Source organism: Trematomus bernacchii, unplaced genomic scaffold, assembly GCF_902827165.1.
Source record: "Trematomus bernacchii unplaced genomic scaffold, fTreBer1.1, whole genome shotgun sequence".
Classification (NCBI taxonomy): Eukaryota; Metazoa; Chordata; class Actinopteri; order Perciformes; family Nototheniidae; genus Trematomus; species Trematomus bernacchii.
In genome coordinates this window covers 1588790-1616437 of record NW_022987648.1, presented here as the reverse complement: position 1 = coordinate 1616437, position 27648 = coordinate 1588790, and the positions used below count along the sequence as shown (strand labels likewise).

At 44.3% G+C, this 27648-nt stretch overlaps 1 protein-coding gene across 1 annotated transcript; it reads left to right on the top strand.

The window, feature by feature from the left end:
- The first annotated feature begins 187 nt into the window (after nucleotides 1–187).
- On the top strand, nucleotides 188–27405 carry ftcdnl1 (formiminotransferase cyclodeaminase N-terminal like 1). The gene is given in 7 exon segments (XM_034134194.1): nucleotides 188–208; nucleotides 993–1114; nucleotides 3164–3259; nucleotides 3676–3738; nucleotides 3741–3830; nucleotides 8681–8866; nucleotides 26242–27405. Coding segments are annotated over 6 exon segments (987 nt in total). The 5' UTR covers nucleotides 188–208; nucleotides 993–999; the 3' UTR covers nucleotides 26679–27405.
- Nucleotides 27406–27648: the final 243 nt, after the last annotated feature.

Here is a 27648-nt window from a genome sequence, read left to right as displayed (position 1 = left end):
GTAAGCATAACATTCCTAGATATATATATCAAACAATACACAATAATTCACAAAATCGAACAAAGAAAAAACAATTAGGTGACAGTGACATCATGGTGCAAAATTGCATTGTCCAGCCCATTAGGTTGGAAACAGTAGTGAACCATCTTGCACTGAAGTCTGCATGTTCAAATAGTCGTGCATCGACTCTGGCAGCAGCTGCACTAAAGTTAGTTCTCTGTTTGTTTTTATGTACAGAAATCAGTGAATTATGCATTTCCCCAAGGCACAGCAGCAGAGAACGCACTGACCATGTTAATGATGAAAGACTATTCAATGTAACGCAGGTATCACACATTCCATGGAAGGATTCTGTTGGTACATTTATATTTTTAAATTGCAGATGTAGCGAGTTAGCCTATTTCAGCATGGACTTTGAACATGTTTTGTAACTGTAGGAAACAAACTGTCAGCACACTTGATAATTCCAACAGGCTGCACTGAGGCAATGTATTTTCTGGAGATTTCAAGAACTGAGTGTTCAATTCAGCAGTTTATGGTAGCCAAACCTTTGGTAAATGACTTTATTGCCAAAACTTAACAGATACAGTAGACCAAATAAAAACGTTATTGACTTAAATGCTTATAGTGACACATTTAAAGGTGCAGGTAAGTCCATACATTTGTTTTAAATTGGCCACAAGAGACAATTATGGAATATTGCTTAAATGCTAAATTATACCAAATTGAGAGCAGTTATCAAAGTGACAGTAACTGTAGATACACAGTAGAGTCTGTGCAAAGTTTGATAGCAAAAGCTACCATTAGATCATGATACCAGAACAAGTAATGCTGTAGAAGCAAAGACACATTTTCAAGAAGTCGACTTTAACATTAGATATGATCTTTGCTTTGTTCGGGTGTAAGTGAAATATTGAATGGGCGGCTGTTCTTCAGCCTGTGTTAACTTGAGTCTGGTCCTTGCCCTTCCTTTCCCCATCCCCTCTGAGCAGCTGCAGCATGGCGGCCTGTTCTCTGGGCAGCAGACTGGTGGCGTGTCTCCTCAACGTGTCTGAGGCTCGCAGCAAAGACCTGGTGGAGACTGTGGCCAAGGCAGCCTTATTCAACACTGAAGGTAAGGACAATTATATTTGTACCCTGCCTTACATTTAAAGGTATAATGTGAGGCGGTCAGAAATTGACTTTTTGATAATAATAATAATAATAATAAATTGTATTTGTAAAGCACATTTCATAGCTAAAAGCAATCCCAAAGTGCTATAGTAGGGCATAACACTCACACATAAACATTGGGGGGGTGGTAGAGCATGCTCGTGAACTGTTAGTGTCGGAGCCTCGCTTCGGGGAAACATTTGCCGTATTTGCACATAACATGAGGCCCCCTGCGCACTGCACTTGTTCTGCGTGTAGGGCGTGTAGGCCCTGCCGATTCCCCATGGTGTGGAGCTGGGTCCTGGGGGGGGGGGCGAAGCAGATGGTTGGTTGTAGAACGGAGGTTGCATGTGGAGGTTTGTGGTGAGAGTAGTTCCTTGAGGTAGGAAGGAGAGTTCCCGTGGATGCACTGATGGGTGAGTAGTGAGATCTTGTTTTTGATCCTGAATGAGACAGGAAGCCAGTGGAGCGAGTGAAGAATGGGTGTGATCATCTCACCAGGATCCTAGTGGCACTGTTCTGTATTGGAGTTTCTGAAGGCTCCTGCTAGGAGTCCCGATGAGGAGAGCGTTGCAGTAGTCGAGCCTCGAGGAGACGAAGGCATTTACCCGTTTTTCAACATCTGACAGGGAGAGTGTGGGGCGGAGTTTTGCAATGTTCCTGAGGTGGTAGAAGGAGGTTTTGCACAGATGTTTGATGTGGGTGTCAAAGGTCAGACGACCATACACCCAGGTTGGTAACTAATGAGGAAAAGAGTATGTTTTGGCCAGAAAAGGCAATATGGGTTATGGGGGATGAGTGGTTGGTCAAAATTAAAATAGCCTCTGTTTTGGAGCTATTGACCTGCAGGAAGTTTTCTTTCATCCAAACCTCTATTTCCTCAAGCCAAATGTTTAAGGATGATGAAGACAGTGAGGCTGCATGTGGGATAGGGATAGGGTCTGTCTTTATTTATCACTCCGTGTCATCAGCTTAGCAATGGAAGGATATTCCATGCTGGCTGAGGACATGGCCAAGCGGCAGAGTGTAGAGGGTGAACAGAGTGGGCCCGAAAACCGACCCTTGAGGGACACCACAGGTGACAGGGTGTGTCTGGGACCTTGCACCTGCCAATAGAATAGAATAGAATAGATAGCTCAGGGCGGAGTCAGAGAGTCCGGTGGTGTAGTGGTGCGCTGAAGGAGGAAGTGATGGTCGACCCTTTGGAAGGCTGCCGATCCAGGAGGATGAGGAGAGATGGGGAGCCCCTCATTCTCCTGGCATCTCTCGCACAAGGGACTGGTATTTGTATCCAGTTTAAAGTCATATTGTTATGATACACTTTATATTTTAACTGAGTGGAGGATTTAGTCATCAGACATCTGGATACTAAGTTCTCAGAGAACCAAGCAGAGCAATGTTAGCTGGAGCTAAACTGCTGGGAAACGGCTTTTTAACTGTTTAAATCACCTTCTCTGTACGTTTTGGAGATGAGGAGAGGTATACAGACAATACGGCCCCCAGTAAAATTTTCCTGAACATCTGGATTCACACTCTGTTTGCAACCTCTCTTGTACATCTTTTTTTGGCCATGCTGCGTCAGAGAAACACTTATTTTGGTGATCATGAGATATCTGAGGATTAGTTTTCTGGTATCAATCTCCTAAATAATGATCACTGAAGGAATCCTAACCTGGAGAAGCTTGATAACAGCAATGATGTTGTAGACAACAACAACTCCCATGATCCCATTGTGTTGCAACTTCATAATGTCACCTAACCTCGTCTTTTGTTAATATTATTATAAATAAGTCTGAGGATAATTAGTACCAGCAATTTGGTCATATGCTGCTAATAAAGTAATTACTCCAAACTTTATTCTCAAGCCGCGTGGTAATCCAAAGTATAGGCTTAAAGCAGTTATAAACCAGCTACCCTAAGTTTGGAGATTCATCTTCTTTACTATTCTCTCTGTAGTATTCAACCTTACCAAACATAATTGAACTTAGGCGTTTTTACATTTGCACATCAGGTGTTAGACGAGAGGGGACCACGGTGCTGAACATCTTTAATGACCATGACTACAACCGTTCTGTCATCACCATTGTGGCCAGCATCGACTCTATCAGTAAGTATTAAACCTTTACAGTTGTGGTGATACGTCATGTTTTCACACTCATCGGATTCTTTTCAGGGTAGAGTAGAGGCAGCTACTTGCTGCAGCAGTGCTTCTTCAGCTGGGATCAGTCCCCGTCCCCTGCTCTGCAATCCTTTAATAAGCTTTGTCAGGGATTTAAACACAAAAAAGTCAGGATGAAAATGTTCTGTCAAAAATCACAGTGAAAGGTTTATCTCATTGAATGCTTATTCCTAACACGCATTTCTGACAATGCAAACAAAGCTCTCAGGGGTTGAGTCCTAAAAATAAATTAAACATTTAATTTCTATCTCATTGAAATCAGTTTCTTTCAGACTGTTCTGCTGAAGGACTTACACAATTAAAAATGGACATGGTTTGATGTAATGTAATGTTTTTTTCTGCAGGAGAGGCGGTGCTCGCTGCATGTGAGAAGGCCTGTGGGCTCATAGACATGCGTGATCACTCGGGGGGCACCCGTGTATGGGTGCCGTCGACCTGATACCCATTTACCCCCTGGGGGAGGAGGTGGGAGTGGAGCACTGCGCTGAAGAGGCCCGGGGTGAGAGTCCATTATGTCATTGTGCATGTGTACCAATGTGTGTGAGTGCACCAGGATATTTGTTCCTGTGAGTTCATGAGTCCGATAACCCGGGAAAAGAGTTAGCATTTTCCAACGTCCGGTTCCCTCGTTTCCAAGTCAATGGTTGTTATAGTGTCTTTTTAGTTAAATGCCTGAAATAAAATCTGTGGTTAACACAAGTTTAAGTTATTTTCACGTTTGTTCCAAGACATAAAACACTCCACTGGAAAGTGCCATGAGTCCAGCAGTGGCTCAGTCAGTAGGGGCTTGGACTGTGAGCCGTAGGGTCGCTGGTTCAAGTCCCCGACCAGACTTAAATATGGAGTGTGGACTGCTACTTGGAGAGGTCCCAGTTCACCTCCTGCCCTGCCGTTGTGCCCTTGAGCAAGGCACCGGACATCCCCCCACCACCCACTCCCATTGCTCCCCGGGCGCTGTACAATAGCTGCTAGTACTAGGATAGAATAGAATATAGAATAGAATCTGAGGGATGAAACCCTCTTTAATGGTCACACATGCAGAGTGGGTTAAATGCAGAGAACAAATGTCACTGTGTGTGCTCTGCATGTGTGACCATTAAACCATTAAATTAACAAAATACAGTTCCCTCCAAAACTATTGGAACAGTGAGGCCAATTGCTTTATTTTTGCTGTACACTGAATACAATTAGGTTTGACATCAAAAGATGAATATGAGACTTAAGGTCAGTATTTCAGCTTTTAACTCCAGGTATTTACATCTACCTGTTAAACAACTGAGAAGATAGCACCTTTTGTTTAAACCCACTCATGTGACTGACAGGTGATTTTTTGTTGCCGAGGTGCGTCCTGCTACATTGATTGTTCAAACAATAAATAGCACTGCATGTCTACTCTCAGTTTGAGCTTTGGGCTTTGCCTGTGCAGACTGCATTTTTAGTTAAAACGGTGTAACCAACTTGAAGACTAGAGAGCTGCCTACGGGAGAAAAGCAAGCAATTTTGAAACTCAGATAAGATGGAAAATCCATCAGAGCTGTTGCACAAACATTGGCCATAGCCAGTACAACCATTTATGGCGCATTTCCACTACACGGCCTCGCTCGGTATGGCTAGGCCTCGTTATGCCTTGTTAGGACTGGCTCACTTTATGCTGCGCTTCCATTACAGTTTAGGAACTGGGGTAGTATCTATAGCAGTGACCACCAACTGGCGGCCCGCGGGCCACATCCGGCCCGCCAGACATTCTCATCCGGCCCGCACGACGGGGGTGACTGTGGCGTTGGCGGAGTGGTTACTGCGTTCGCCCCCCACCCATTTTTTTTTTTACAACGTCTCGTGAGTAATGTGCAGTACCGGAGTCCAACAGAGAGGCAGCAGCTGCGGGACAGTAGACTGCGTACTGCGAAACCTTCCCTGCCCTGAAGAAGAAGTGATCCTTCGTTGTGAAGAGTCTGCTTTGTGCGCTCCGCACCACAGCAGTAGCCCCGCTGCGACAGAGTCCAACAGAGAGGCAGGAGCTGCGGGACAGTAGCCTAGAAGCAGGGTTGGGTTGTAACGGAATACATGTAACGGCGTTACGTAATCAGAATACAAAAATCAAGTAGGCTAACTGTATTCAGCTGGCGTTACATTTGAAAAACGAGTAATCTGATTACAGTTACTTAAGTAAACCTGAAGTGAATACATTTTGGAATACTTATGGGAATTATTGGTGGAAAAGTTTCCTCACAAAATGTAATATTCATTACCGGCAGAACTGTGTGCACACTGCACAGCGCTGCAGCATGTCTGTGAGCGAGAGAGAGATGCAGCGTGTCTGTGAGGCCCCGCCCCCCGCACGCAGATCAGAGAGAGAGATCTCTTTTAAAATATATTGAAAGTTAGAAACGGAGATGGTTAGATAAAATGTGCAAGATAACGTTTATGTAGCATTTCTTTATTGTCGAAATTATGACATTTCATAACGGGATCAAATCAAAGTGAATGGCCTGCTGCTGCTGAATGCATGGGGCAAGTGACTGGAAACAGTTTTAAAAGTTATTACATCGTTTCAGATAATAAATAATAATGATAATTCATTCTATTTAGGGGCGCCTTTCAAAGCACCCAAGGACACCTTACAATTCATAACATATTCTAAGGAAAGGTTTTAAGACAGTACAAAGAATGCAGTTCGGGTGATGTTTTTTACGTGGGGTGCAGATGAGAGGGAGCTGTCCAGAATGACACCAAGATGTTGTGTTTGTGCTCTTGATAAGCCATTAAAACAGTAAAATAAGTGTCTCCTGTTCACCAAAACATACCCATCTGTTATGGAAAAATAAAGTATTCCAAAAGTATTCTAAACGTAATCTGAATACGTTACTTTTTTAAGACACGTAACTGTAACTGTATTCTGATTACTTTCAGAGCATGTATTCAGTATTCAGTAACTGATTACAATTACAAAGTAACCCTCCCAACCCTGCCTAGAAGTGATCCTTCGTTAGCGTGAAGAGTCTCCGCGCCCCCCCCCCCCCGGTCAACAACTTCAAAATTCTGGGCTATATAAAAATCGCTGGCCCGCGATAGTGTCTATTGGATACATTTTGGTCCTTGGACAAATGTAGTTGGTGATCCCTGATCTATAGTAATGCAGTGTAGGCGGAGCCGTGACGTCATCTTCAATGAGCACCCCAGAAAAACAACACAGCCGTTAGCTGTTAGCACTCAGAGCTCACAGCTCCTCATATCTGTTCAGAAACTAGACAAAAGTTAAACAAGTACAAACCACAGACTGCCTGTGTCATGGTGAATACAGTCGCTGGTTTATTTATGTCTGTATAGGCCGTTGTTGTGAGTGTGGACGGTCGGAGCATATACTGCGTTAGCTTAGCCAATCTCCATTTAGAAAACACGCATTTTAAAAGGTTTTTCGCCTGCCGTCTGTCTGCAGACTTGTCAAAGCATTAATTCATGGTTTTTACTAACCGGTATCAGTATGTTGTTACTTCGGCATCATTTTGAAACGTGTATTACAATTAAATCACGGTCAAATATGTTCATCTTGTTGTAGTTGTAGCCCCCTTGCCAGCGATTCTCTCTCTAGTTTAGCAAACTCAGCCTGACTCAGCCTGTTTGTTGGCCCCGATAGAACCACGAATTTGTCGGGCCAGAAAAAAGGTGAAAAAGTAGCCCCGGGCCGGAACTAGGCATAGTGGAAACGCAACCAAAAACGGGCCCGGCACGACACAGCACGCTTAAACCGCGCTCCGCGCCATGGTGGAAATGCGCCATTAGAATGTCCTCAAGTAGAAAGAAACCACTGGTGTACTGAGCATCAGACTTCAAACTGGTCGACAAAGGAAAACATCAGCAGTTGATGACAGAAACATTGTGAGAACTGTAAAGAAACATCACCAACAACCTCCAGAGGGCAGGAGTGAAGGTATCACAATCCAGCGTTAGCAGAAGACTTTGGGAACAAAAGTACAGAGGCTACACCAGAAGATGCAAAGCACTCATTAGCAATAAGAATAGGAAGGCCAGATTTGAATTTGCCAAAAAGCACAGAGACGAGGCTCAAAAGTTCTGGGACAAAGTTTTATGGACTGATGAGACAAAGATGAACCTTTACCAAAGTGATGGAAAGGCCAACGTGTGGAGAAAGAAAGGATCTGCTCATGATCCCAAACACACAAGCTCATCTGTGAAACATGAAGGTGATGTCATGGCTTGGGCTTGCATAGCTTCTTCTGGACGGGCTCATTGATCTTCATTGATGATGTAACACATGATGGCAGCAGCCAAATGAACTCAGAAGTCTACAGAAACATTTTGTCTGCCAATTTAAAGAGCGATGCAACCAAACTGATCGGGAGATCCTTCATCATGCAGCAAGACAACGACCCAAACACACTGCCAAAACACACCAAGGAGTTTATCAGGGAAAAGAAGTGGAAGGTCTGGCCAAGTCAATCTCCAGACTACAACCCTGTTGAGCGTGCATGTTACCTGCTGAAGAGGAGACTGAAGGGAGAAACCCCCCGAAACAAACAACAACTGAAAGAGGTGAAAGCCTGGAAGAGCATCACAAAGAAGAATGCAAAGGTTTGGCGATGTCAATGGGTCGCAGGCTTGATGCAGTTATTTGCAACTAAATACTAAGTATTATTCACTTTTCACACTATTTTAAGTCTCTGTTCCTATACTTTTGCTCACTTGAAAAATGGGTGGGTTTAAACAAAAGGTGCTATCTTCCCAGTTATTTAACAGATCTAGATGTAAATACCTGGAGTTAAAAGCTGAAATACTGACCTTTTGTCTCATATTCATCTTTTGATGTCAAACCCAATTGTTTTCAGTGTACAGCAAAAATAAAGCAATTGGCCTCGCTGTTGCAATAGTTTTGGAGGGGACTGTATCTACCTTATCTTGTACTGTCATACTGTATGTTCTGTATACTGTAATGAGCTCATCCATAGTGTGTACAGTGATGTGTGTAGTGGCTGATGGTGTGACATCTTCCCGTGCTGTTGACTACTTTCACGGTTTACCAGCTGACTAGCAGCCATGTGTCTTACTGATAATAAGCTGTAACCCAGCATGTGTGCCGGCATGCCTGACGTGTGCACTCTGTGTGGTGTGGTGACAAAATAATAATTGGAATCTGACTAACATGCAGTCTATTTATGCATGCACGTTATGAGAAGTCCATGTGTCCACATATTTCCCTCTGGCTGCATCTCAGCCCTCAGGTGTGTTTTGTCTGTCACTCTGTCTTCTCTCGCATGTCTTTCGGAAATGGTTGGCATGTCATGCCGTGTGCTTCATTTGCTGTTTAACTCACTTGTTTGTGCTGTTGCTCAGCTGTGGCTCAGGGTCTCACAGAGAGGGTCCAGGGCACCAGTGCTTTCCTGTTTGGCTGGACAGACCCCCTTCAGCGGGGGCTGGCACAGAGGAGGAAGGAGATGGGCTGGTTCAAGAAGAAGCCAGACATGCAGACAGTGGGGCCCGACATAGGGCCGCAGCCACAGGGACGCTTCGGACTCACAGGTGAGTCAGAGCTGAAGAACGGGTTAGCTTAATCTGCCAGACGGGCTTCTGTTGGTGAGTGTTTGAGCCTGTAGAGAAGGTAAGGATGACTCTTTGCCAGGATTAGACAATGCAGGTGACTTTCTCTGTAGTAAAAAAGCGTTGATACAGCCCAACCCCAGAGAGATATCTAGCTGCAGAGCTCCAAGCGTTGCGAAGGGAGGGACATCTTAGATGGTGAATACCAGAGAAGATCATCAGGATACGATAAGGTGTTGGACAGTTCTAATAAGCCACACAACCTCCACCAATAAAACATATGTAAACAATACAACTCAACAAATTGTATTAACCCTATGAGTTTGATAATGTAAGCAAGAAATGCTAAAGTCGTTCTCAAATAACTTTAGCTGAAATGAATGATGATTACATTTAGTTTGTCATTTTATTTTCCAAGCCAACCTAAGGTTGTATGGTTAACTGGTTGGGGTATGTGGCATGGGCATGATACCATGTATTAAATATACGTTAAGTAAGCCAGCTTATCAATAAACTAAAAGCGTAATAAAACGAAACAAAGCGCAATACAGTCCTGAACAAAATCTTAAGACCGGGGGTGAAAATGACAAGAATTCCCATTTTACAATGGTGGATCGTAACCAGGTTGTAAGTATAGCTTCAAAATGCAAGAGACCTAAAGGACAGGCTGTTCATCAGCTGATCAAAAGTGTAAGACCATAGCCTTAAAAAAAAACTGAATAGCCCCTCCGTTATTGTTGAACACTTCAAAAATGTGTTGAGGCATGCTTAATGCGAATGTTTCCAGGAAGCTGGTGGGAACGTTGCTCCATGTGGTGAGGATGGCTTCACAAAGGGCATTCTAAACTTCCCTTACCATCAATCCCCAAACGTTCTCAATAGCCGCGTTCACAACGGAGTACTTTTCACCGTACTTTTCGCGTTTAGTTCCGTTAGTACCCCTTATGTCGCGTTCACACCAAAAATCGTACTTAATCTCGGGAACTTTTACCCCCATTTTTAGAGCCCGCTGAGAGATCGTACTTTCCTGTGGGTGAAAAGTGCCCCAGTGCTGATTGGCTGGGCGAATTGCAAACCACGCCCCGTACAACTGTGAAAATGTTGTGTAGAGCCGCCATTGTTTTTCCTCGCTACAAAAACCCAGCGGACCGACGGTTTTTGTTTTTTAACGCAGTTATGGCAAACATCAGGAAATCATCGAAGCGATGGAGTGATGAGGAGGTATCAGCGCTTCTGGACATCTACACCGAGGACGCGACCCAGGGAATGCTGCTGAAGCCAGTACCCAACTCGAAGATGTTCGATCGTTGTTCGAAGAAGTTGCTTGAGATGGGAATCTTGCACAGCGCCATGGCATGCCGGCTAAAAATAAAGAAACTCCGGCAGGACTACAAACAAATTAAAGACTGGAATAATAAAAGTGGTAACGACCGGAAGACCAGTAAATGGTACGACCGCTTGCTAAGCCACAGACCTTCATTCTCCGGTACAGCATCGAGCCTTGGGTCGGGCAGTATGGTATTGGAGGCCGCTTCAACGGCGGATTTAGAGGGCGACCACGACGAAGGTAAAAGCAACTACATGCACTGGGGTTTTAATCTGCACAATAATGGTCTCAGATGTACTTTTATTTGCTCAGTAGATCAAGCTAGCCATGCTAGGCTGAACTAGCTAACACTGGCCCCGAGCTAGCTACATCTAGCTAGCTAGATATTCTCGGCCGCTATGAAAACGTTTTGACTTGTGAATAACTGTGCAGTGTTTCTGTAATTTGCTTCACTAACTCATGGCACTAATCGTGTGTTTCAGGCGAGGAAAATCATCAACTCTCGGGATTGGAAACAAGCGAGCTTTCCCTTCCAGATCACAGCGCTTGCTCGTCCCCCTTACCAGCAACCAAACGCAAAGGTACACACACTGTAACTTTGTCTTGAAAGAACGTTACGCATGGAACTGATGTTCACAATCATGTTTATTTCCTTCTTGGTACAATTATGAAACAGCGTGAAAACGTATTCGCCGAGACCGGCATTTACAAATTTTCGCGCCTTTTTACTCTCTCACAAACATTGTAAACATCCGGGCTAGAGGTCACATGACTTCCGGTAAGAAATCGCTTCCACTTGGAGCATATATCGCCACCTACTGTTGATTTATTAAATGTTTTTATTAAATCCTTGTCCTCAGACCAGTGCTTTTGAAGAATTTGAAGATCAGCTTGTTTGCTTCATTTCTTGATTTACTTTCATATATTGACTTGAAATCCATGTCCTTGATGTTGAGTTGTTCCAGTGCAGTTTTCAGAATGAGTCTTTGTCTGTTATAATCCGGGCAGCTAAAAAATACATGATGTATTGTCTCTGGTTGTTGATCTTGTATCTTGCTTATTTTCCCCTCTTATGAAAGCGGACACAGGATGCACTTTTCTTTGAGACCGTCCAGGCGTTGGAGGACCGGCGTGCCGTGGTGAATGAGTCGCTGCGTGGAGATCAGATGGTGCAGTTCACCAAGGCCCAGGAAACGGAGGACAAGATGCTCACCTCAATGGAGCGCCAGGCAGAAGTGTTCAAGCAGCAGATGGAGCGCCAGCAGCACCAGGATGAAGTGTGGGCGCTGCGCCATGAGGAAGCGTCGGCGCAGCGCGAGCGGCGCCAGGAGCTGCGCCAGGAGCGGCAGGATGAGCGACAAACTGCATTTAATAATGGGTTTCTGGAAGTGCTTTCCCAGCTAGTGAAAGCCAACAGGTCTTCCTCCCTTTAGTTGCCACTGTTAATGTCTGCTGCTGAGCCTATGCCTACACCTGGGACAGTTTATTTGGTATAGTTTTTGTAAATACTGACACACGACACACAACTTTGCACTAAGGTGTGTATGCTGCTGAGACTATCCCTACACCTGCGACAGTTTATTTTATATTGTTATTACTGTTATCACTTTATTTTATATATAATGTTTACTGACATGTACAACTGACACTTTATTTACATTTAAAATTGTTCTATTTAATGTTATGTCTTGAGAGTGCAATAAAGAAAACCGACATGGCGATTAAGCTTATTTCTCCTGACACTTTATCTTTTGTGACCTGTGTAGCATCCTATACATCACATGTAAGTGATTATTCTGATACCATCATGTTTCATCGGTTATAAACTGGCAAAGCTTTATTTGTCATTTATTTATCATCAATGTTGCAACCTTGTGGGGGAATGGCAGCGGCACATACACAAATATGATAATTTATATCGTTTTAGATATTATTTGACCTAAACTTTTAATTCCCCCTCATTTCACACAACACAACATGGAGTCCACTATGGGCCAAAACTAACATGTATGTTTCCATAGTGTTTATGGCAGACGGATGCAGTGGGTCTCAGGAAGATATATATATATCATTAAGGTGGGTTTGCTGCTGAGACTCTCTACACCTGGGACAGTTTATTTTATATTGTTATTACTGTTATTATATAGTACAACTGACACTTTATTTTATATTGACAATGTTTACTGACATGTACAACTGACACTTTAGTTACATTTAAAATATTTCTATTTAATGTTATGTCTTGAGAGTGCAATAAAGAAAACCGACATGGCGATTAAACAGATCCTGTATCTTGCTTATCGTCATCAGCCATCCTACGGTGAAACATGGCAATCATGTGTGCTTTCCGTCGGCCAATCCTTTTCCTAAAGCTTTTGAACTGCCTTTGATGCTGAAGAAACTTTGCGATTATAGCATTCGACGTGTGGCGGCTCCGGATTTGTGTCGGACGCCTAATAGGCTCAGGCTCTGGCTCAGGCCGCATTAACGAAGTTACAAAGCTGTATAACATGAGCACAAACAGCACAACTTCAGTCGACTCCATCTCCATCATGTCTGAGGTCGGAAGGTAAACAACAGACAGTATACGCGGGAAGTTTTTCTTCTTCTTCTTCTCTTGTTTTGTAGCGGATTGCAAACAACTTTAAGGTGCATACCGCCACCTATTGTACTCGCCGTGAAGTTGTTTGTGGCCTGCCAGTAAAGCCAAAGCAGAAGAAGAAGAAGTGACGTCAGGCTCATTTGCGTAATCTTCCCTCAGGGAAAAGTACTCCGGTGTGAACGCGATCTGTACTAAGTGCCCTGGGGTTAAAAGCGCCGGGGCTCTTAGTGCCGGAACTAAGTACAGGAAAGTACTTGGTGTGAACGCGGCTAATGGAATTTAGATCAGGGGAACACACAGGATGGCCCAAAAGAGCGACGTTGTTCTCCTGGAAGAAGTCCTTCGTCAGGTGGGCGTTGTCCTGCTGATAGACCCAGTCATCACCTCACAGACGAGGGCCTTCAGTAGAGAGGGTGCCCGCTGCAACATCTCCACAGAGCCATTTAAAGCACAGCCTGAAGCTATGTGTGCCATTGAAGGAAGAAGCACCCCAGATCATCATGGAGCCTCCTCCACTGTTCGGCATAGAAAACCTCTCCAGTGGGAGCTCCTTGTCATGCCAGGAATGTTGGAAGCCATCAAGACCATCCAGGTTAAATGTTTTCTCGTCAGATGAATAACGTGGCCCTCAAATATGTTTTTGTTCTTTAAGCACTTCTTTCGCAGATGCCGTCTTATGGTTATTGGGGATTGAGGATTGGTCTTTGTCTTGACGGACAGCCCGTAGGATCCTTCGGCGCAGGTCAAAATGTTTTGGGGTCTTCCACATTACCTCTTTGTCCCGTAACCCTAACGGCCCATCCACACAGCAGCGTTAAAAAAATCTTGGAGGTGGGCGTATCTGAAGCTTGGGGATTTTTTGCGAGCAAGGCACCAACAACCAATCACATGAATTTCCCGCCCCCGACATACGAAGCAAAAAAGCCCGAAGTAAACTGGATATAAACTCCCCAAACAGGCGAAAACCTACCACTGTCTCTGCCACCTCCCTCCATGCCTGGCTCCTCCGGTTTATATCCCGGTAGGTAAATAGGGACTGGTCATAAAGCACCGGGTGATTCCCTACCGCTAATTTCTCCTCCATTTTTTGGAATATGAGGAAATGACCTGCGGTATGTCTCTCCCAGCATACACGCGGTTTGATTGGCTAGCGCTTGAACTGTCAGATTTGCATACACGGGATTTGATTGGCTGACGCTTCCACCTCAGCTTCAAAAGTTGAACATTGCTCAACTTTGAATCCTGAAAATCCTGAAAATCTCCGCTCTGCTGCCCACAATGCAGTTCGGCGAAAAGTGAGGCAAAGTGACGTCACCCCATTCAAAGTGAATGGGCAGAAGCGTTCCAAGATTTTTTAACGCTGCTGTGTGGACGGGCCGTAAGGATCTAGGGATGTGCATCTCCATCACTGAGGCCGATGCGATGCACATCTCGATACGTTGCCAACGATACGATACATTAACGATACATTTGAAACACCAGGCGATGCGATACGATACGATTCACCCCTGTTGCGATACAGTTCGATACGATTTGATTCAACATTATGCGATATGATGCGATTCAACACAATGCAAAATAATGATACAATTCAATATAGTACGACAGAGGATTTTGTTTTATTCCTTATATGCAGCAAATCATAAATAAATTAAAAAGTGCTTTACATATTTGGTTCTCTCTACTAGTACTGCATATCCCATCATGCCGTTTCTTTTTTACCTTAAAAAAAAAAAACACTTGGACCTTTCACAAACAGGCCTTTTCACAAGTGTAGTAGTGTTCTCTGTCTCCAGAGTACAGTTCAATGTTATAACACCTCACAGTTAAACAATTTAAGGATGCCCATGATTAACAATGTGCAAATAACAACTACCATAGTGCAATGCCCATACAACTGCTGCCTGATGTGCTTAACACTCATTCATAGGCTAACTCACCAGTGAGCAGAAAGCAGTGGTTTCTATTATGAACAATAAAGAATACAAATAACCTTTCACAAACAGGTATTTCATAACTGCTTACAATTGTAAGGAAGACATTTAAACTATGATTGGCAGTCACAGTCTGCTGTAAACTAAACACCACTCTCACTGACAGAACACCTCACTGAGTGATTTAACTCATATGTCTTACTTTCAGGTTTTTCTTTTCAGACGCAGACCTCACGTCGTACTAGCCTACTTGTGTACTTTAAAGCGGCACAGCATCGTTAACAATTTGCGAGCGATTTTTCAAGTTGTCTGTCTTTCTTGAAAAATCTTTACTTTTTAAGGCTATGGTCTTACACTTTTGATCAGCTGATGATGAGTTTAAATGCAGTTATCAATAAATTGCCTAGAAGCTCTACTAACAACCTGGTTTCAATCCACCAGTGCGAAATGCAAATTCTTGTAATTTTTCCCCCGGTCTTAAAGGGGACCTATCATGCAAAATGCACTTTTTGATGTCTTTTATACATAAATATGTGTGTCAGGGAACTCACGCAGTGTCAGAAAATAAAACCCTCTCTCTTTTCCTCTGTGCGCAAATCTCTCAAAACGGGGCTACAACGAGCTGATCCAGATTTGCCATCCTAATTTGTGTTTAAATTAGCAAGCGTCGCTAACACTCAGAGCTAACCTGTACTGGAGAGAGCATGTGTGTGAAGAAGCAGGAAATAAAAAGTCACCTTGTGGTATAATCTGCAAGAGAGAAAGCCTTTGAGCTCCACGTGAAATAGCTACGTTGGGCCACAGGACAAGACGTACTATGTTCACAAATAACCCTCTCAAGACGTGAAATGGATACAATATTTGTTCCTATTTATTTCTAATGACCGGTGTCCATGTCACGTGATCGTAAACCCTACCAAGTATAATTCAACTGAAAAACCAAAAAAGTAATAATAATAATAAAAAAATAATCGTTTTATTTCGATTACGTTGTTTTCGTAATCGTTGCAAGCCATAATCGTAATCGCGATTAAAATACGATTAATTGAGCAGCCCTAGTATATACTACGTATTAACTTTAGAAGGTGCTCTGCGCGGACCCCCTGAAATTGTGAGATACGTGGAGGCTGTGGCTCAGCTGGACTTCGAATCAGGGGATAGCAAGTTCGAATCAGGGGATAGCAAGTTTGAGTCCCACTGCAGTCAGCATGTCGTTGTGTCACTTCCCCCCAAATTGCTCCTGTGGGGATTGTCCACAGTACTGAATGTATGTAAGTCGCTTTGGATAAAAGCGTCTAACAAATGACATGTAATGTAATGTAATACGTCTTTCCCCCTATTAATTTCTATTAACCAGCGTCCATCAATGGCGTTTTCTCCTGGAGGCCAAGGGAAGCCAGGCTTCCCCTGTTTTTTTGGACTGTAGTTATAATTTTAATAAATAAAAAAAACACTTCGTTTAGTTTCGGTAATTCTTCTGTGCTGTGTGTTGCTGCCATCTCTCCCCCATTCTCATTGAGTATTTTACAAAGAGGGAAACAGCGCCCCTCTAGATGTTATGGTGAAACAGTATATTGCACTCACTGTTGCGAGAGGAGGCCAGCCGAAATTGGCATCCCTTGGTTAAAAAAAAATTGATGGATTGACCAATCAGATGAGGCTACCGTCATGCCCCTGCCAGCCTGTGATTAGTCAGGGCCATGCCAAGGGAAGCCACCCGCCCTCTGGCTTCACTCCAATCAAATCGCATCAACTTCGTACTGTCATCACCGCCGTTAGCAAGTAGCAACATTAGCAAGTGCAGTGATGGAGGGTGGAGAATTAGAGTATTTAGTAAAACACTACTTTGTTACTTTTGGACTAAGGACTGAGCGAATTACAGAGACGAGGACTGCTGCTGCACTTGCCGTGTGTGAGAGGGAAGGGAAGAGAAGGTGGACTATATAACTGTCTTTGAAGTCATGTGTTTCATACACGTAGCCTACTGATACTTTGATGTGAACGTAAAACTTTAAAAGTCTCCTGATTTAGTTTGTGAATTAATGCTTATTTTTTTATTCATTACCGAATCTGCACTGCGCATTAAGCGGCTGGTTATGCATTTGGTTGGGGGGTTGGCTGCATAAATTAATGTGTGCGGACCTGTGGGTTATACAGGTGTACGCAAGTCCTGCATCTGTATGATACAAATGTGTGTAAAATGATACCGGGCGCTGTAACAACTCATCTGGTTACGTTATTACCCACCCCGCCCCCAAAAAAAGCATCGATTATTGGCTTCCTCAAATTTTGACCCCACGCTACTGGCGTCCATGTCAAGTTACCGTCAACTCTCACAGGGTGAAAATCGTATTTCCGGTCTCTGCGTTTTCATAGTAAAACCGGAAGTATTCCCCTGACTGTCAAATTATTTTACAGTTATATCTGCATTACTCTAAAACTAAAACGTGTTACTTACACGACATTAGTTGGTTGTGAGACACATTTCTTTTTCAGAGATGTGGATAGCCGAAAACATCCCACTAACTACCCATAATGCTCAGCTATCATTGAAGCTCGGTGATTGGATGTTTTAGCCGCAATGCACGTTGGGATATGGTGTTTATGCGATAAGAAATCCGACACGGTTAGCTATTGAAATTCTGATTCCATAGATGTGTCTTCCATCACCTAAACCCCCTGACTATACTCTCAACTCAGTATTTACATTCTTTAATTCAAAGAAAAACGACAAGTCCCATTTTATCAGCTGTGCACCGTTATGGTGTAAATATAGCCTATCTACCAATTGGATCAAATATAAAAGTCAGCCGAATTAGTATTGATACTGCAAGGAGACGTATTGTGTGAAGAGAAATTGAAGATGTTGTTTAATTGCTGATATATTTCTGATCCACGTCACGTATTCAGTTTCGGTGGCAGTTCTTCCAGTTTGTCTAGAAGTTTTCTAATCAGGGCTCTATAAATAGAGAACTACGGCAGATGTGTAATATTTAATGCAGCCGAACCGTGTATTACAATACCGTTATGTGATGACTTCTAAAGAGAAGAGCAAGCACACGCGGAATAAAGTATTATTTTCTTTTTTTTTTTAATGTTTTCGGATTTCTTATCGCATAAACACCATATCCCAACGTGCATTGTGGCTAAAACATCCAATCAGAGCGCTTCAACGATAGCTGAGGATTATGGGTAGTTAGATGTTTTCAGCTATCCAAATCTCTGAAAAAGAAATGTGTCTCTCAGAATAGGGAAAAACACAAAACCATTGTACACAATTTAAACCAATTAATGTTGTGTAAGTAACACGTTTTAGTTGATGAGTAATGCAGATATCACTGTAAAATCATTTGACAGTCAGGGGAATACTTCTGGTTTTACTATGAAAAAACAGAGACCGGAAATACTGTTCTATCTCACACAGGCTCCGCCCTCTACTGGACTCTATGGGTGTCCCTCATGCCCGGCTACGCGTCGGGATCCTGATCTGCCTGACAAGGCTCCATTAAAATATAAATAGTTTTTGTGAATTACTGAGTTTAGGCACGTTAATAACGTTTTAATGAAGTTGACTAAAGTATATTCATATTTGTCAGTGCCTTCATGTCAATTCGGCGAACATAAACATAAATGATCGTGGTGAAGATGATGATTAAATTAGGATTAAAAATCGAGAGCCGGCTGCATTTCCTCTCGTTCGTTTTTTTTGACTAAACAACATTATTTTGTTAAATAACAACATGGTGATGTTTTGTAAATGATTACATGTCTCTTATTTAGCACAGACTATGATCCTATCCGTGACATATGGATCTTAACAAAGATCTGCTATACAGTAGTACCAGACATACAGTACATCCAACGTACTGTATCGAAGTTGATTTCACATGAGCTCCAGTGTGGAACCCCACTGCACCCCCTGATGGATCAATGATCCATTGCAGCTGGCTTCATTATAATTACATTTATTTATCACGGGGGCGGTCTCAAGTCAGACTGGAGGCTGTCTCTTGATCGAGGGCAGACCCCGTGCCGACCACGGCCCTCGCGTTTCAAACTGTCCTAAATGAGGTGCTACATCTGTACAGCCCGTGCCGACTGGAGTCAATAAGGTACTTTTCCCAGTACATTGACTAGAAAGTCTTTGAAGATCTGGAAAGATTCACCAAAAACCAAACTAGTTTTTTAGTGACCAGCAATGTTCAGATCAATTACCTATTTATGTTTTAAATAAAGGTGAATGTATTCTTGTATTAATATCACTCTATAACCATAATACGTTACATAGTATATCTGTTCATTTTGGCTGTCTTTTCAAACTAAAATGGTCCTCACGTCCTCTACAGTGAATATACTGTAACATTTAAAAATTAAATTAAATAAAAAAAGTCTAAATTGCAAGATGTTTTTTTAACCCTAAATAGGTAGGAAATAAAAAATAAATAAATAAGATTGGAAAACTTTTTTTTTCCTCGGTTCCCAGGAGGATAAGAGAGGCAAATCTATCATCCCAGGAGGAGATAGGTTTCCTTTCAACAGAGATTCAGGCCCTGTTGCAAAAACAGGCTGTGTCTGTCGTGCACTCTCAGGACAGAGAAAAGGGGCTCTACTCCATGTACTTCCTGGTTCCCAAGAAGACAGGAGAATTCAGACCCATTCTGGATCTTCGCATCCTGAATCAGCACATTGCCTGCAAAAAGTTCCATATGTTAACCATAAAACAATTACTGGAACTGGTGCTGCCGGGCGATTGGTTCACAACCATCGACCTGAAGGACGCTTACTTTCATCTCAAAATTGCTCCAAAGTACCGTTTGGCTACTCCCTGTCCCCATGCACGTTCAGTGTACGCCCCCATCGAGAGCGAGGTGTACGCCCCCATCGAGGGAGAGGTGTACGCCCCCATCGAGAAAGAGGGCAGGCTACGTGCCACTCTGTCAGAGAACAGACAGACGTCCCTGTTTCAGGCAGTTTTCAGACTGTGACAGGGGCGACGGTGACAGCCCTGACCATCATGCAGACCTTTGGTCTCATGGCGGCTGCTCACCACGTGTGTCGCCTACAGAGGTAGTTTGCCAGCCTTCGTTTAGATCCCAAGAGGCACAAGCGATGTCTGGTGACCATCCCCCCCTTCACTGGAGGGCAACCCCCGATACTGGGGGTCCCCAAAGCATTTGCTGAAGGGGAGGGACCTGCCTAGAGACAGCTATAGGTAGTGGCCGGCCTCTGACAGAGACCCGGCACATCAACCTTCTCGAGCTACAGGCAGTAGTTCTGGTCCTACAGCACTTCAAACCCTTACTACAGGGAAAACATGTGCTGGTGAGGAGCGACAACCGCACCACAGTGGCTTACATCAACAGGCAGGACGGAGTCATCTCCGCCGCCTTGTTGAGCGCAGCGGAGAACCTGTGGTTGTGGGCCTCAGAGAATGTTTTTATCTCTAAAGGCCCCCCACATTCCGGGACTGGAGAACAGGGCCCCCATCGAGAGCGAGGTGTACGCCTCCATCAAGAGAGAGGTGTACGCCCCATCAAGAAGGAGGGCAGGCTACGTGCCACTCTGTCAGAGGACAGAAAGACGTCCCTGCTTCAGGCAGTTTGCGGACTGAACGTTGGTGCGAGGAAAGGAGTCTAGAGCCTCTGTCCGGTACATTGGGCTCTATTCTATCCTAGCTATAGTGGACAAGGGGCTTGCTCATGCCACAGTCAAGGTGTATGCAGCAGCCATCTCGTCCTGCCATGAGGGATTTGGCGGCAGACCAGTCTTAAGCCAACCGCTTATGAAGCGTTTTTTGCAGGGGATCAGGAGACAGCGCCCAGTGGTGCATGACTCCACCCCGCAATGGGAACTGCCATTGGTGCTCGAGGCTTTGGTCACAGAACCATTTGAGCCTCTGGAGCTCTCCTCCCTGAAGGCGCTATCATTGAAAACAGCTTTGCTGCTTGCCTCGACTTTGGCCAAGAGAGTATGCGAGCTGACCGCTCTGTCGGTGCACCCAAGTTGCCTTTTGATTCGGGGTGACCGTAGCGGGGCAACACTCAGACCGAACCCCTCCTTTGTTCCCAAGAACCTAAGGAGTTTGTTCAGGTCGAGGGCTATACAGTTAGACGGCTTTAGTCTTCCACCCCATACTGGGGACAGGGAGGCTAAATTGCACCTCCTCTGCCCAGTTCCTGCGCTGGCATGTTATGTAGGGCACACGGCTTCCATTAGGCCAGTGGTCCTCAAACTTTTTCTGTCAGGCCCCCCCTTTGGAGAAAAAAAAAAGTCGGGCCCCCCCAACACAACTAATCACGTAATGGGCCAAGTTAACATTAATTAAAATACATCAATATGAACGTGAGCATTCCTTTGCTAGAACAGTGATAATAAAACAATGCTCCATAAGTCTGTGTGGTCAAAAAATAAATACATAATACAATTGTGCAATCCCTTTGCTAGAACAATAAGTTATAATACCTTGCCACTTTGCAATCTGTGCAAAAACATTAAAAGAAAGAAAATGCTGATATTTGGCAAAAAAGTGTGTCTTATCACAGGTGGCTGCAATGAGCCTGTTTTGCACTGCACATTTCTTCAAAGCGGGGTTGCAGGCTCAGTGGCGGCGCCAGAGATTTATTTTGGGAGTGCTGTGGGGTAGCTTGACGTTTCATAGAGGGTGCTCAAACATGTAGGGTTTCCCATTAATGTACCGGTCGCTACAGTGGAATTTTCTACTGCAACACTCCCCACGCACACACACAGTGTATCCACGACTGTTACAATGAAGGCTCGATAATCAGCTCACGGCATATAGGTGTAAGCAAGGGTAAAGTGCTATTTTAATAGGTGGTGTGTGGACCTCACATAGGGGGGTCCGGGGGCATGCTCCCCCGGGAAGATTTGTTTTTTAAATATTGAAGTTAAAAGCATCAATCTGGTGCACTTTGAGAGCAACATGAAGAGATCTATGGATACCTCTCTCAGCACCCATATGAAACAGAACTGTAAACAGATTTACTTTTTCTTTATGGATATTTTATAAATCACTCCCCTTTTAAACTTTATTCTTTTTTTACTGTCATATCAGATTCAGATTCAGATTCAACTTTATTGTCATTACGTAGTACATGTACTAGTGACGAAATGTGAGTTTAGGCATCTGACCAGAAGTGCAAAATAGCAGTGCATTAGTCTGCATAGTAAGAATAATTGTACATGGAATTATTAAAAATAGAATAATTATAAATAGGCTATAAACAGAGTAATCTATACAGTGTAAACGGCATTGACAGTCAAATATAAACGGCATTGACAGTAAAATATATAAACAGGTGGGTAGTGGGTATGGGCTAGAGTCTATCAGCGGGCAGAGTTCAACAGGGTAACAGCCCTGGGGAAGAAGCTGTCCCTGAACCTGCTGGTCTTGGACTGGAGGCTCCTGAGGCGCCTCCCCGAGGGTAGGAGGACAAACAGATGGTTTGCAGGATGAGAGGTGTCCTTCAAGATGTTGTGCGCCCTCTGCAAACACCGTATCCCCTGGATGTCCTCGATGGCAGGGAGTGTGACACCGATGATGCGTTGGGCGATTTTCGTCACCCTCTGCAGTGCCTTCCTGTTGAGCATTGTGCAGTTCCCATACCAGGCTGTGATACAGCTGGTCAGGATGCTCTCAATGGTGCAGCGATAAAGGTTCACCAGAATCTGAGGAGAGAGATGATCTTTCTTTAGTCTCCTCAGGAAGAAGAGATGCTGGTGGGCCTTCTTTACTATACTGGTGGTATTGTTGGACCATGAGAGGTTATCAGATATGTGGACCCCCAGGAACTTGAAGCTAGACACACGCTCCACCGCCGTTCCATTTAGGTGGATGGGAGTGTGTGTGTTGCCTTTCGTTTTCCTGAAGTCCACAATTAGTTCTTTTGTTTTTGTTGTGTTGAGGGCCAGGTTATTGTCAGCACACCACTCAGTCAGATGCTGAACCTCCTCCCTGTAGGCCGTCTCATCGTTGTTGTGGATGAGGCCGATCACCGTTGTGTCGTCTGCATACTTGATGATGGTGTTGGAACCATGTACAGGGCTACAGTCGTGGGTGAAGATGGAGTAGAGGAGGGGGCTCAGCACGCAGCCTTGTGGGACACCGGTATTTAGGCTGAGGGTCATGGAAGAGAGATTATCCAAGCTGACATGCTGGGGTCTGTTGGTTAGAAAGTCTAAAATCCAATTACAAAGGGGAGCGTCGATGCCCAGGTCATTGAGTTTTGTGATTAGCTTGGAGGGGATGACGGTGTTGAAGGCTGAACTGAAGTCGATGAACAGCAGTCTTGCGTAGGAGTTGGTTTTTTCCAGATGTGAGAGGACGGTGTGAAGTGTTATGGAAACAGCATCTTCCGTGCTCCTATTAATCCGGTATGCAAATTGATGGGGGTCCAGTGTCGGTGATAGGCGGGATTTAAGCTGTGCTAGGACCAACTTCTCGAAGCACTTCATGAGAATGGGTGTAAGTGCAACGGGACGGAAGTCATTCAGGCCTGCTGCAGCAGAGTGTTTGGGCACTGGCACTATGGCGGTGGTTTTAAAGCACGTGGGGACAACAGTTTGGGCCAGGGACAGGTTAAAAATGTCCGTCATGACCTCAGTCAGTTGCCCAGCACAGGCCCTGAGAACGCGGCCTGGGATGCCATCGGGTCCAGCAGCCTTGCGTGCATTAATCCTGCTCAGTGTGGTGAAGACGTCAGAAGGTGAGAGTGTGAGGGGCTGGTGGTCTGCAGGGGGGACAGCCTTAGTGGCTGTCTCCTGGTTGTCCCTGTCGAAGCGAGCATAGAAATGATTCAGCTCGTTGAGGAAGGAGACGTCGTTTGACGGGAGAGAGGGGGTGGTGGGTTTGTAGTCAGTGATGGCCTGAATGCCCTGCCACATTCTTCGGGGGTCGGAGTTGTTGAAGTGCTCCTCAATCCTCAGTTTGTAGCAGTGCTTGGCCTTCCTAATGCCCTTCTTTAGGTGAGCCCTGGATAAACTGTAAGCCCGTTCGTCACCTGATCTGAAGGCGATGTTTCGTGCCTTCAGTAGTTGGCGAACTTCTTTATTCATCCACGGCTTCTGGTTTGGGTAGGTTGTTATCTGCTTCTGAGTGGTGACACTGTTGATGGTGGTGCTGATGTAGTCCAGTACGGAGGAGGCGTAGTGGTCAATGTCTGTATGGGAATCAAAGGTGGCCTGGGTGGCAAACACACTCCAGGTTGTGTGTTGAAACTTGTCCTGTAGCATAGAGTCTGCCTCCTCAGGCCATACCTTGACAGTCCTCACTGTGGGTTTCACCCGTTTGATAAGTGGTGTGTATGTGGGGTAAAGGAACAGTGAGAGGTGGTCAGACTGACCCAGGTGGGGGAGGGGAATGGCATTGTATGCATTGGCCATGTTGGTGTAAACATGATCCAATGTTTTGTTGCCTCTCGTGGGGCAGGAGACATGTTGTCGAAATTTGGGGAGTACAGACTTCAAACTGGAGTGATTGAAATCACCCGCAACAATGAAAGCTGCCTCAGGGTGTGCAGTTTGTTGTTGGCTAATGGCTGTGTGCAGTTCTCTCATTGCAATTTTTGCATTAGCATCTGGGGCTACATATACGGCTATTACTAGGATTGCTGTGAACTCTCTGGGTAGATAGAAGGGTCTGCATTTAATAAAAAGATATTCCAGATGAGCTGAGCAGTGACTGCTGACAATGGCAGAGTCTGTACACCATGCTTTGTTTACATACATGCACAGCCCCCCTCCCCTGGTCTTACCGGAGTCGTCAGCTGATCTGTCTGCTCTGAAGAAGTTACACCCAGTTAGCTCAACGGCGCTATTGGGAACGCCGCTGTTTAGCCATGTTTCCGTGAAGATCATGATGTTGCAGTCCATCATCCGTTTGTGGTTGACGATGCGTAGTCGTATCTCATCCATTTTGTTCATTATAGACCGCAGATTGGCGAGGAAAATGCTGGGTAGGGCGAGCCGATGTGGCGTTAGCTTCAGTATAGTATATAGTATTTCATACCTGTTTTTCATTTATTCTCTTATTTTTGTATACCTATAATGATCATATAAACGTGTGCCTCGGAAATAATTGTTTACATTAATCGTGACCAAACCGTTTGAGACCCACTGAGATAACTTAGTCTAAAGTTAACTATCTAAACACTGAGAGAGTCCTTTAGCTCACTGAGCCTCTCAGTCTGACAGGAGAGGACTCTCCTCCACCTTGTTGTTGAAAAAGCTCCTTATATCCGTTAGCGTAGCTCGCTAGCACCAGAAGCTAACAACAACGATCTCCGGTACCGGTGTGCGCTCTCTCTCTCTCTCTCTCTCTCTCTCTCTCTCTCTCTCTCTCTCTCTCTCTCTCTCTCTCTCTCGCTCTCTCTCTCGCTCTCTCGCTCGCACACGCACACAAAATGGCTCGTTCTACACACACACAGAGCCGAGCTTGAATGAAACACAGAGACCCAGACGTACTTGTACTGTACTGTAGCATATTATTTTTGGAATCAACAATAACTCTGCACGGATAGTGCGCGCAACATGATTGCAGCGTCCAGGCAGCTCCCGTTCGAGCATATATGCCTTGAGCTGCACATAGCTCCAACGATCCATCACAGTGTCTCCGCACGCACGCACGCACGCACACACGCACGCACACACACACTCACACTCACACACTTTGTATTGTATGAGAGAGGTTCCAGGTTGAATTGAGGCGAATATTTGTAATGTTCAGAGGTTGTTGTGTTTAATATTCATGAGAATATTTGTCATTGTTCAAATGATAATAAACAAACATATAAAGCATATTTGTCCACTCATATGTTGATAAGAGTATTAAAAACTTGAAAAATATCCCTCTAAGGTACATTTAGAACAGATAAAAAATGTGCGATTAATTTGCGATTAATCGCGATTAACTATGGACAATCATGCGATTAATCGCGATTAAATATTTTAATCGACTGACAGCCCTAGTTAAAATACGTAGTATATTCACGTTCTCCTGGCGAGACCTCAAATAATCTTCGTAATATCTATCAAACTATAGATCCTACACATCCACTGGACGTAGATTTTAAAAGTACAATATACACTTCTCGCTAGAAATCGAATCAAAAAGCATTTTAATGGCCAAACTATCCTACGATTTAGGATTTTCCACAAAAAATAAGTCGGGTGACCGCCATGTTTTTTTTTCTCACGCTGGGAAAGTTTGCGATCACGTGACATGGACACTGGTCATTAGAAATGAATGGGGAGAAAAATGGTATCAGTGTCACGTTTTGAGACGGTTATTTGTGAAGATATTACGTCTTGCCCTGTGGACCAACGTAGCTATTTCAAGTTTTTTTGTGAGACTGGGTTAAAGAACTTGGTACCAAACGTATGTGAGTCGATCCAACACCATGCTGTGGAAATGAGGCAAGAGGTTAACTTGGAACAATATTCAGTATGAAAATGTTATCTTGTTTCTGTGATCCTGCAGGTGTTGGGGCCAGCCCATATGTTATTAACTGCAACGTCACTATTGACACCCAGGACTTGGCCTTAGGACGCAGCATCGCCACAGCCATCAGGGAGTCGACCCCCGGGGGGCTGCCGGGGGTGCAGGTGCTGGCGCTGCCACATGATGGCGCTGTGGAAATCGCATGTAATGTGGAAAGCGTGAAAGGGCGCTACCCTAGCAACATGACTGCAGGAGAACCATGGCCGAGTTTCAGCATCCAGGGCCAGCCCTACTGCCATGCTCCAGCTTCTCTGATCACTGCAAGAGTGGCAGAGCTGGCAGGGAGGCAGGGGATTAGTACAAAGAACACCGCGCTGGTGGGGTTTACCCCCCACGAGTGCAGGGGCCTGGCAGAGTTAGCGCTGTCACAAGGGATTGCTGAGTTCTGGAAAGAGCAGCACAGGATCAAAATGTGAAAATAAATAATTGCCAAAAACAGGAATCCTCACGCTTCTTTGTTTTATGTCATATTAATTTGTTAAGCCCCCCCCCCCCTCTGTTACCATTGCTAACCCTGTCAAGCTTCCCATTGATGCATGTTTGCAGTTTAATGTAATGGTGGCAGATTTACCTCTCAAATTCTTAGTTATTGTTTAATCAATAGGTCTTTGATTTCACACAGAAAAAGCTAAATATTTTTTCATAATTGTTCATAGCTGATTTTATCATCTGTCAGCTAACACTGTGTCTTCAGAAGGCTTATCAGACATTCCTCGGAGTGTCTTATTACCACTATGGAGAATATTGTGTCATCCTCTAAAACACACCTGCTGATCAGTGCCATTCTAATCTGACTCTTGCAGTTGAGGAGATTTGGGTTTTTGTTTATTTTCTACCAAACCAAGACCAAAAGCCATACATCCCATCATGTCCAGAGTGGAATTTAAATGTGTTTGCCATTTCCTGTTTGGATCAAATAGGACACTTGTGTTTACTGATGAGTCTCTGCTGATGACTCTTCCCATGATGTTCACCATCAACCTTACAATGCATGACTCTATGGAAGAGTCACCATCTGTGCGTAAAACAGCTATTTTGATCACAAGTCATGAACTGAATCTTCAAGAAGCATCCAGCGCTGGCAACATGTTTAATTTTGTATTGTATATTATTATAGTTTAAATAAAGCAGCTTGTCAATATATATGCAGTGTGTGATGCATGTGATTAACCATTAATATCGTGAAGGCGAATTACGCCAGAGGACAGGTCAGGAATGAACTGGGGCGAGATGATTCCACTAATGTCTTACATAAGGCCAGTACAATGCATTGAATAGCAGCACATCATGCAGTAAGGAGGTATGGATTTGAATCATTAGGCAATAATAATGAGCTATATGGATGTGATACAAAAGCAGGGTCGGAGTGAGTTTTTAAAGGGAAAA